The 11,631-nt window shown below is 39.9% G+C and overlaps 2 protein-coding genes across 9 annotated transcripts in view; one reads left to right on the forward strand and one right to left on the reverse strand.

Annotated features, from left to right (window-relative positions):
* The window catches only part of LOC107271062 (CCR4-NOT transcription complex subunit 6-like), a 330,268-nt gene that overhangs the window by 120,827 nt on the left and 197,810 nt on the right, over positions 1-11,631 (reverse strand). The gene's annotated exons all lie outside the window — the stretch shown is intronic.
* LOC107271064 lies at positions 957-10,604 on the forward strand. Of its 3 annotated transcripts, XM_025088291.1 has the most exons (9): positions 957-1,469; positions 1,626-1,753; positions 1,887-2,015; positions 4,221-4,365; positions 4,453-4,579; positions 4,773-5,016; positions 5,106-5,202; positions 7,099-7,167; positions 9,911-10,604. In XM_025088291.1, the coding sequence occupies exons 2-8, from the start codon at positions 1,751-1,753 to the stop codon at positions 7,143-7,145; spliced, it is 792 nt and encodes a 263-aa protein (XP_024944059.1). In that variant the 5' UTR covers positions 957-1,469; positions 1,626-1,750; the 3' UTR covers positions 7,146-7,167; positions 9,911-10,604. The 3 variants fall into 3 exon arrangements, with proteins under 3 accessions (XP_024944059.1, XP_024944058.1, XP_024944060.1); XM_025088290.1 differs by lacking the exons at positions 7,099-7,167; positions 9,911-10,604 and adding an exon at positions 5,450-5,832 and having other exon boundaries at positions 5,106-5,364; XM_025088292.1 differs by lacking the exons at positions 957-1,469; positions 1,626-1,753; positions 7,099-7,167; positions 9,911-10,604 and adding an exon at positions 5,450-5,832 and having other exon boundaries at positions 4,226-4,365; positions 5,106-5,364.

An 11,631-nucleotide genomic window follows, 5' to 3' on the forward strand; every position in this document is an offset into this window, starting at 1 on the left:
AGACTATGTGTATATATTTCATGAGCGTGTCTACGTTCACGGAGCATGTAGATGCACAATGTGGAAACCACCACTAGGAGTATTTCTCGGTCACGGTTCCTTGCGTGTTATCATAATAATGGGGGAGAGCGGCGCATCGTGGGAAGGTATCGAGGAGCTTGTAACGAGCCGAGTGTATATATTTTTTGTCTATTTGAACAACTTCTTGCGAGATTAACGATTTATGTATATACATAGGCATATACTTATTATGACGATAAAGAGACGATCTTAAAAGTATCTTGTGATGCTCGATCGATGTCATTTATTTTCTTTGATATTTAATCGGGGAGTCGTTATAGTCTGTGTATGTATATATATATATATTCATGCACGTATGTAAACCATAGGAGAGTATGTCTTTAAAATCAATTATGTTTATCGGCCTTTTGCCTGTTTTCTTCTAAGACGAAGTAAGAGAAAATGGAGCGTAGCTCGAGTAAAGGTTCTGTCGATCAGTGCAAAATGTTGGTATACGTAATTTTAGTAGGAAAGGCCAAGAGGTAGAGGGAGAGATAGATATATATATATATATTTACTGGGAGAGAAAAGAATGAGAATATATATACAAGTGAATTTACTCCGAGGCTGTTTAATCCTGAGGCTTTGCTCTTGGGAGCATCGAGCATGTATTATACAGCAGTCACATCAGAGCTACCAACCGTGACAAGCCTTTGTGCCAGTCTTTGTTCTCAAACTTTTGACTTTAGCTATCCTGTATTCTGGTAATACTCGGCAGCTCTCTCGGTCTCGAGGACTATTTCCTTCAAGGATCGCTTCCGCCCTGGTGTGTAACTTCTAAAATGCGACAGGGCTGAGCCGAGTTGGCTAACTCTTGAGAGAGAGAGAGAGAGAGAGAGAGAGAGAGAGGGAGGGGGCGGAATATGAAAAGAGGTAAAGAAAAAAAAAAAAGAAATTCTGTCTGGAGTGTACCGGGGGAGGTCCACAGTTTACTTTTGGTATATTACGATCGTGTCCTCTAATTTCCAAGTTTTAATGTAACTTTTCACCGAGAGTGCCAGCTGAGCGATGATTAATTGCCCCAGGTATCGTCCACGAAATTGTTAAGAGGGATCAAGCGTGAAAATGAGAAAAATTTATGGCCTTTTTTTTTGCGGAGTCGTTTTAATTATCTGGAACGGCGAATTTTTTTTTATGAATTATTTCGAAAATTTTTTAACGGAGTGTACAGGCTGCCTCTTGGTCATCATTGTTATAATTCGCAGACGAATGAATTTGGGGCTGTTAGTGATTTGTAGGTAACTTCATACCTAGTAGTCGAAATTATGACGTTTGTGAAATTGTGATTTTTCTGTAATTTTAGTTACTTTTTGAAAATTATATTCAAATTGAGTGGTCTCGTTATGAATCTTGATTATAAAATATTTGATAAATATTGCACGAGAGGAACATTATGTAAATAACGTCAGGTGAGGATATACTGATAGTGGCAAAGGGGACAGTGATTGATTTTGGGGTTAAATCAAAAATTCCTTTTTTCATTGCGAATCAATCATGCAGATTCCGTAATTGAGAAATTCATTATTTCTAGGTGATTTTGTGTTAATTCTTTAAATAATATTTAGGTTATATCGTTACGTTGGCAATCCATCTATACTGCAGTAATCTCAAGTCAAAGCAGCATCCTTGGTACGGAGAACAATACTTGAAGATCTTTCTCGGAATCAGAATCGAGGAGTGAAATTCTTACATGGTAATTTTCAAAAAAATTTCAAATAAATAGTAAAGCTGTTTTTTTTGCTTTTAGCAGAGGAATATATATTTTTTGTCATATACATACTTTGAACTTTTTTTTTTCAACTCTGCAAATTTAATTCATTTCACAGTCATACGACGCTACCTGGTGTCCCATTTGCGATAAGCAGGTAAGCTCAAAGTGCCGAGACACGAACGAGCTGCTCCAACATATTCGCAAATGTCATTCAGCGAAGTCCAGAGATAATCCAGAATATCAGGTACTTGAATCGCGTAGTAAGGATGGAAGTGGGTGAAAAAAAATTCTCTTGAAGTTATCCTAATAGAGTTTTTTTGCAAAAGTATCTCTCCATGTAAATAGATAGCGATATAGCGATATGTTACATGGAGTAATAACACTGTCCCGTGTAACTTTGTACATAGGATCCCATAAGCCACTATATGTATTTCCATATCGCGTGGGTCAAGTACAGTAAGTCAAGCACACGTGGGAATCTCACGAAAGCTCGCGTGACACATTTAAGTAATGTGTTAAGCTGTGCCCCAATTAAGATTAAACCGAAGAGCTTAACTTAATGTATCTGAACCCTCGACAGTAGAATAATTTTAGTCCTGCATTGTATACCTAAGATATTTCTTGAATTCCTTGTAAAATTGAATTTTTGAAAATTTTTCTTGATTCAAAAGGAAGAACAAAAAAAATTGGAACTTTTTTGCATCGCTTGTATCGAGAAATCGCGACCTGCGTGATTTTTTACTGAATTTTGACAGGAACCGGAAGTTGGCTTAAACGTAAGGGAAGAGTTACCGGAAAAGAAAGTTTGTAAAGATCCCACGTGTTCGACCGACGGGAAAGTGCAAAGGAGAGTCTACGCGACACGCGGTAGTTGTTCAATGTGAATTTTTGAGGTATCAGGTAATTTCAGTAAATTTGATAAATTTACAGTTGATACCTGGAAAAGACATAGCGAGAGAAAAATCTGTCCAAAATGTCAAACGGAAGTGAGACCCACTCTTCATTCTCGTGGAAACAAATTGACCACCACTCACGTGGCGGCTCTGTGGTTATTAGGGTACGTTTAATTGGTCAATTGAAAAAATTAAATTTACATACCCGAGTCTATGCGGAATTCACGTACGACACGTGACAACATTTTGTCGCGATTCAAATAGGAAAAATTGGTAGTAAATTTTTTTAAACGGTCCAGTTTTTTTCCTTTCATTAACAAAGATAAATTACACGTAGCATAAGGAAAAGGAAAGAAAAGTGACTTCGAATTTCAACAGGTGTTGGCCATTTTGTTTCGCGCCGTTAATGACGAAAAAAGCTAAGAAGTTTCGTATGGTCTGTCCACTGTGCGGTTATCTTTACGGCATCTTCGAAGATACGAATAACGGATTGTCAGCCAGAGTGAACGAATCAGAAGATTTGCACGCGCGACTTTCAGCCCCACCTGAAAATTTTCGCGAGCTAGCATTGCGCGACGCACTCGAAGAAAATTCAGTGGCTGTTAATTTTAAATAAAATTTTTCAAATTTGATTACTACCTTTCTATTTATATTTTGCAATATTACCCAAAAACCGAAAATTGCGAAAATAACGATCGATGCATCCCCCAATAACTCGGACGAATCTAGATTCTAAGAATTAAAGCAAGAAAAAATTTGAAAATTTTTCCAAAATTCGGTAGTACCAAAAGGGGGTTACTATGTGGTACACGAACGGGTTGATCTGGCAAAAGCAATTTTGTATGCTTGAATCCTTTTCTGTCTTTCTCTTGAAAAAGAGAACTGATTACATAGTAAAAAAATGCACCGAATGAACGTATCACTAATAAGCCACTGCAAGGCAGTTAGACTCTAGCACGCCGGTGCTCTAGTTAAAAATAAAAAATACAAGTTCACGAGGGCAACCTCAATTCTCAAGGCGAACTCGCCGTTCGCATGAACGCGACTCAAGTGTCGCAGATGAAAAGATCACGATCTTATTTACGTCCTTCCAAAGTACACGTGGATGCCGTGCCGAGAGATAATTAGTGTCAGGAGCAAAAAGGATTAATATGGTGCAAGGCGATACAATTACAGAAATAATTCAACTGGCAACTCCTCGTACGGTAACATTGCGATAATCCATGCGCATAAATGCATATGGTACATATAGCACCATAAGGACAAACCCGTGGTTAACATTAGAAACGTAACGAAGCTTTTCAAAGATACGTGTCTCTACTCTCGATACGACGTTATTACTCGCACTGAGTTTTCACGTCACGTATTTCATAAACGTGCAATTAAAGCACAGCAAGCACGAAAATACAGTTTCATTAGTTTCCCTGCATTTTTTACCAACACCAATTTCGATGCACTAAAAAACAAAAATAAATGCACGCGATGCAAAATTGTTCCACGGGTAGAAAGTATCGAGTGAAAAAAAAAAAAGAATTTCAAAAACTTTTTAATTCCAGTGCAGCCTCTGTTATCATAAATTGCATAAATCAAGATCAAGATTAGGTTTATTAAAGAATAAGATCAATCGATTATCCCACCCTGAACTAATCTCAAGAAATGCATCAATGTCAATGAGAAAGAAAAAAATATTTTCCACCAAAGGTTCGTACGGGTTGAAAAAAAAAAATTATTTTCAAAATTTCATCCTACCGATCATTATCATTTCTCTTATCAATCTTATCAATCCAGTCGAGACGTGGAAATGGCACTCGAGAAGATTACTATGTCCATCGTGCAATCAGGAATCTGCTCCGTTAATTTCCGTAAAGCAGCACAAGTTCACGAGTTCACATCTGGGCGCCCTGTGTCTCTTAGGGTTAGTACCCACGAGATGAATAGTTGGCAGAGCGCTGCGAGATAACGCTGACCTATTTAATACGAATTCAAGCGAGTAGACTTTTCTGGTTCAGCTCGTCCATCATACCTTGTATCCTTGGAGAAGCCTGGGACACAAATCCTCCAGGATACATTAATTGTGCCGTTTGTTCAGGCGCCATCTGCGTTTTCAGGTGCTGGCCGCTGTGCTTTATGCCGCTAACGACGAGTCGTGATAAACGGACACGCATGGTGTGTCCAGTGTGCGGTTACGATTACGGCGCACGTGTGGGAAGTAAGTGCAGCTTGTTGCAGGGTTGCGGTAAACAATTGCCAGAAGTAAATCCAGCTATGAGAAAATTTACGGAAAATAAATCCACCACGTGTTTCGGGTATCCCGAGAGGAAATTGCACTTTGAACAGATTCCGGTAAACATGGTAAAATCTGTGGTATAAAAAATTTTCAAAAAATTACCGTCATTGTAATTAACACAGATTTTAACGTGAAATTTTTTTTCATTATTTAGCACAAATACGACATTATGGGAAGTGGATGCAGAAGTAGAAATAATTTTATTTCATCCGCACGTAATCCTCAATGTCACCAGCATCAATTTATAGACGGTGAGCAGAGCGAATGTCAATTTTGTAGGAGTCGATCGATACCGAAATTACATAACCATGGAATGGATGGACATTACGATTACGATTATCACATAAACAATGCAAATTATTATTACGACAATTGTAACCAGTAACCGGAAATGGATAATTGGCAAAAGTAACGTTAGTAACGCGAAACTCGTGAAAGAATAATTTTTCGAAAAATCAATTCTGTGCGATAAAAAAAATATTTTTCAAACCACCACAGGTACTCCGATAAAAGTCACCTCCCCCCCATATTAACCACCATAAATTGTAATACATAACGATACATAAAACTACAGCGGGTTGCGAGTGGCAAGAATAAAGGCAAGTATGGGGATTGATTCTCATCCTGAAAGCCTTGATCCGTCGTTTATCGTGGTCAAAGCGGTCGTGCGCGAAGGGCATCCTTTTTTGCGAAACTCTGTTTCACGGTTTTTAGGCAAAGATTTAGTAATTTCAAGGCAACCACACATCCACCATAAGACGTACCGATAAATTTGTGGGATAAAAAGTATATTGCCGAAGCGAATGAAAAATCGAAAAATTTTCATAAACGAACGATATATAAAAATGTTTTAATATAGAAAATTGAATAAACAATCCTTAACCCTGTTATTTCATTATCTATTGTCGTCGGGCGGTCATAAAGAAAGATGCGACACTTGGTCGCTAATGGTTCAAGAGAGTAAACTAAACCCTATTAAAGCTTAGCGACCGAACCATCGTCGTTGGAGCACGTAACAGGCATAAAATGATGAAAGCAATCTTGGCGCTGATCTCGCGGTGCCCACAGTAGGTGGAAAGATGGAACCTAGCCTAACCTACCGTGGGAGCGGCTGTTTCAGAACCCAGAACCATCGGGGATAGTAACACAATACGATCTTGGTATATTCGCCCAGGCAACTGGTATGAGTACTATAAGAAGAGCCATATAATTAGCATTGCTAACCTCTCTCGTATTGGCATGGTTCGCTAGCCACGCAACAAGAGCTTCTTTCCAGGCTCTACCGGGCTGTACTGTTTAAATGGATTCCACCTGTACCCGCCATACCCGTAATCAATACACCATCGCCGCGTCGCTCCAAATCGGTTCAGATCGCTTAAGATAGGATCTTTACATATTTTCCTATACAACTCGCGACTGTTAGTTACAGTTCTTCTTAACGGGTTTCCTTAAGAAATTGGATGCGCCGTATAAATAATTTATTGGTTGGTGTAGAATTACTTAAAAAAAAAAAAAAAAAAAAAATGAAAACATTGAAAAATCATCATCGCTAGAAATAAATTTTTTTTCGAAACTAAAGAGTTGTAAAATTCCAAAAAAAATTATTTTTCATTCACGCTAGAATCGCAGTGGTAAAATTAAAATTTCTATTGGTTATGTAAATGCGAAATTGTATAGTCATTAGTTGTAAATGTCAGTGTGACGTATAGCTGAAGTATGTGTAATATCCGTAGGACACAGTAAAAGGCCGAGTTGAATGACACCGCGAACAGTCGCATAAATTCATTTGACAAACAAATTACGAAGTTGGCGTCAGTTCGAGTCCGTGAAAACTGGCTGAATTAAACTTCAACTGCTATTATAATAAGAGGTTTGCGAGGAAGTAAGTTTAAAATGGGCTAGGACAAGCCGGCTGGAGTCTTTAGGCGAATTAGAGCGGCGCGAGCTCATCCCTCATTCTACCCTCGCGGGATGCAATTTACGAGTATAAGAATCTGCACCGAGTCAGTTATAAATCTCGAGGATGGGGTTATACGAGAAAAACGGTGAAATGGTAGGAAACTAACGTGAAAGGGTAAAAGCTAAGAAATAGTTGAGACGGAAATTAATCTGACGTACTAGCATTTTTTTTCCTTCTATGTTACCAGAACTCCATTATGACGTCCGTCATAGAATCGTCCGATATCCAGTCTAGCAAAAATTCAGCGACCCACTCGGTAAGTCCAAAAAATTTTGTTGCTAAAATTCCCAAAATAATTTTCGATATTTCATATCCCCCCCACCCCCCCACCATCTCTGTCTCATTCCCATAAATCGATAAGGGACCTGACGGTAGGAGGTAAAATCTATAATGCCAAAAAATAATCCTCCGATCATAACTTCTATACCCTCCGTACGAATACATTGACGTATTTAACCGCCTTCTGATAGCTACGGCCGCCACGAACCCAAGGCAAGACCGTATTATTCTGGTTATACAGGGGGTTATGAATAACCTTGGCGCGGTGACGGTGCGGCAATATTACACAGCGTGGGATTAGCAAGGAGTAATTCAGAGCTGGATGGGTGAAACATGTAAACGCTTCGTGTGTTTACGGGGGGAGTTGGGCATTGCCAGGCTGTAAAGCGTAAAGGGGGGACGGCAAAGAGTAGGTAGGCCGACGTTAAGGGTGCGAGAATAGGATATAGCAGTATGTATATTACATATGTAGAGTCGTATATCTACTTACCTAGGTACATATATGGGTATATAAAATATATATATATATACTTTCAGATACGTAACGGGTACCATATATATATACACTTCGAGTGTGAACGGTACCAGGGCTGATAGCGTTATCGCAACGTGGTTAAGATTCCTACTCCAATTCCTGCTCCAATGTTTCCTGTCTGCCCCTGGTATCTCTTGCGTGCTTCTCATCCCTTACGTATCTCACATTCGCATACTCACAATCAGCCTTCGGTCTCTCCCCGTTTCTCCCGTCCTGCTCCCTATACGGAATTCACCCTACCGACGGTAATGAGTCAACTTCACTTTAATTAGAAGCGAAGCAAATACCCCTGAGACACAGCATATAAGGAAGCAGTCAAGTCTCGGGTGTAGTATGACTCCCGTATGATGATTTTTGGACAGATTTTCTTTAATTAAGAAAATTTATTTATTCGATAAATCATATCAAATTTTTTTTTTTTTTATTACAGTGACTGGGATTTTATAGGAGTGTGGGATTCTTAATTGGGTTAATGATATAATTGACGTTGATTACTCGTGTCGTGTATTTGGGTTATTAAGCGTGCATTGTGAATTCTTATTATGCGCAGACGGAAATGTTTTATATACTGTGTGGACTCGGCTTTAGGTACTCCCACCGTGCTTGGTGTAATTAAAAATCGCTAGCGCCGGTTGTTAACTGCTGGTTTTACCCGACTACACCGAAACTCCTGGAAATTTATTTTCTATCGTTTTTACGACACAAAGTAACATCCCTTTGCAGTCGTTCCACGCGAATCTCCTATCGCGTCGCGGCCCTCGTTATTACATGCAAATGCGCCGTGAATGAAGTCTCTGTCTTGCTGTTTCAAAAAGCCGTTGTAAATACGTCATTGCCAGAGAAAGCTTAGATTGTTTACGAGCAACGGGATGAAATTTACTTGGTAGGTAGAGGATTTTTTTTTTTCAGATGAAAATCACAAAATATATTCCCGTCGCGATTGCACGTTAAAGGAGCACTTTGTTTTTTCCTCTCGTGTTCGTTATCGTATTTTGAGCTGTAAAAATTTTGATTAACATTTTTTTTTTTTAATCCGATCACGTCGTTGGTCCATTCGGAGCAAAATAAATACTTTTGCTTGTCATCTTGCTGGCGGGAATTTTTGAATACGTCGAGCGCCGGTTTGTCGCGCGATTTTTCTCAAGGCTGAAATCGGGCGAATGAAAAAACGAATCGTAGTAGACGTCAGAGTGGCGGTTTTTTTTTTTGAGCTGCGAAAATTTTACCAAAGACATTCGTTAGGGCGGTCATGACGCGAGGACACTAATGGCTCGTGCTCCACTTTCATTTTACGAATACTCGGAATCGCATCGTGCGAATAACAACCGCAACGGCATCCGTTGCATTAGACTGTAACTTCCACGTGGGAATGGAGACAGCTGTATTTTGCGCAATTAATATTCGCGAATTCCTTTAACGTGCTCGTGGCTCGACGGGGACACTGAATTTGGATGCGGGATTAAAGCGACGATTATACCTTTGAACGGAAAAGATTTGATCGCGTTAAAGTGTCTACACGGTGGTCATTAAGTGAGGATTATTTTTAACCCTCGCGGTATAGAATTAAAACGGTTTGTAATAACGATTAAAAATTTTTTAATCACGAGATAATTCGTCTTAACGATACGCGCGCGGACAAATTCAGAGTTTTATAGGCAAGCTGTAACGTTACGCTTTGCACATTTCCGCTGTTCGCTTGATAACGCGTAATTACGTTTTAAATATTAATCCGATCGATCAAGGAGATGAGGAAAAATTATCTCGAATTAAAAACCCAACATTCGTCCCTGACCACGTGGTACACACCACGTGTATCCAGTGTATATAAAAACTTAATAGCCACGAGTAATAACAGAGAAAAGTGAAAAAAAAAAGGAATTCGTGTGTCGGTGGATGTAGGAGATACGCTCTTAAAAATTTAATAGGCAAATTTACGACCTCGGTTTATCTAATACATAAAAGAATGGTAAAACATGAAAAAAAAGTTTTGTTACGGAAATAGGTATTAGGATTATTTAGAAAAACCGGTGGTTTACGCGAGTCACGTACTCCTCCGTGGTATCAGCGAAATTTGCATATGGAGCTAATATCCCAAAAATGATGACTAAGATGAGATAAAAAAAAAAAAAAAAATTAAATTATTTCCAAAAAAATTATTTCCAAAAAAATTATTTCCCACCCACAGATGCACCTATCACCATTCCCCTTTAAATTACCACGATCTATCATCTCCAATAACTCAGCATCCTCGCCCAAAAGGATCCAGGAAGTACCACTGATTAGGATGCACGGCAAATGCCCCAATCCATTACGTAACGATGCATTGCCAAAGGGGAGTAACAAGCCAGACGCTACATCGTACAGATAATACATCAATTCTCCATGGTTAATCTAAGCGGTCTATCTTAGGCGTGAGATAACAAGCAGATCTGTCCTCCATGTATCTGCCAGTAGCACCGACCTGGAGAAACCGATGACAATCGAGCTCAGAATTGGCACAGCCGAAGTCTTCGTCTTCAACGCGAGAAACGACCCGGCAGTTCGATTCCCGGGAAAATCCAATACAGCCCAAGTATCGTTTCCGGCGACTACAGGCGCCTCTAGCGGCAGAAGTAAAAATAAAAATTACATAATAAAAATATCCCAAGTTAAACTTTGACCCGTCTGCTTCTACACAGCAAAATGAACCCGTGGGTTAACATGGCTGCGTTTTACACGGGGTTCGTATACGTCAGTCGTTAGGATCTAGCTCGAGGCATTGTCCGCTCTTAACGATTACCGGCTATGCTGGACCAAACACAGCATCCTTTACCGGTCCAGGTCGTACTGCAAGATGAGGGTGGGTCGGCACGAATAAGCACCCTGACTAGGGTACACGCACCCTGAACGCTAAAAAATCTCGTTATTACGTCCGTATTTTACAGTCGAGCCTTGGGATCTGCCCTTTTTTTTTTTTTTATTACACCCCTTCCCCGGCACCGACCTACCCCTTATCCATTCATAGGCCGTCCCGCTACTCGACGCCCTTAAAATATTCACCATGGCTCTATACGAACGCGCACAAGGGTTGCCCCTTGCCGTCCTACCCGCTGTTCGCGGTGCCTGTTAGCGTCTGGTTATTTCCAAAGATTTTATCCACTAGCGATCTCGGCCGCGTGCGTCAATGAGAATTCAGCGACTTATTTTCACGAGCATGACGCGATCGTATTTTTTTTCATGTTTCACGTCCCTCCGCCACTATACCTATATATCTCTGGGTAATATATTAGTTATATATACCACCTATGCTAACGGACTCTACCATCTATTTATTTACCAGATTAAAATCTTCATTCGATTTCTGGCTCGTGCATTCGATAACGCAGCAGTTTCGTTTGTTTATCTTTGCGTGACGTAAACGCGCGCATTTCGTTGGGCATTTCAGCTGCTAAAGCATGAAATCCCATTGACGATAATATAACTGCTGAATAACAAATGGACGCGTCAGTCCGACTATGTATAGACTGGGCTCTGTATGGTTGTTTATGGTGACGCTTTGTACCGGCTGTGAGCAGTTGCAACGTAACCTCCTTTATATACCATAAACGCACGCACGAGCTTCCGGTCCTGAGTCTTCTACTAGGTTCCCCTTGAAAGTATATCCAGGATAAAACATATAGGAGACTGCGGCACGAAGTTTCACCGTAAACTAGGAAAATTGCCAGGTTTGGGTATACTCAAATCATAGATGTGTAATGATTGGTATATATATATATATATATATATACGCGAGTGTATATGGCTGCATATGAAGTATAAGTATACGTCTTTGAAATTTTGACGAAATTTCCCAGAATGCAATTTAATTCACGTTCGGGTATCTCGCGCCCTCGATCGCTACGCGAGTGTATATGGCTGCATATGAAG

Source organism: Cephus cinctus, unplaced genomic scaffold (assembly GCF_000341935.2).
Source record: "Cephus cinctus unplaced genomic scaffold, Ccin1 Ccin1_scaffold0880, whole genome shotgun sequence".
NCBI classification, from domain to species: domain Eukaryota; kingdom Metazoa; phylum Arthropoda; class Insecta; order Hymenoptera; family Cephidae; genus Cephus; species Cephus cinctus.

Bases quoted from the DNA above. Each gene is read 5' to 3' on its own strand.
- LOC107271064 (XM_025088290.1), top strand. The intron at 2,016-4,220 runs GTACTTGAATCG...TTTTAATTCCAG, and splicing joins GAGATAATCCAGAATATCAG to TGCAGCCTCTGTTATCATAA. The intron at 4,366-4,452 runs GTTCGTACGGGT...TTATCAATCCAG, and splicing joins AAAAATATTTTCCACCAAAG to TCGAGACGTGGAAATGGCAC.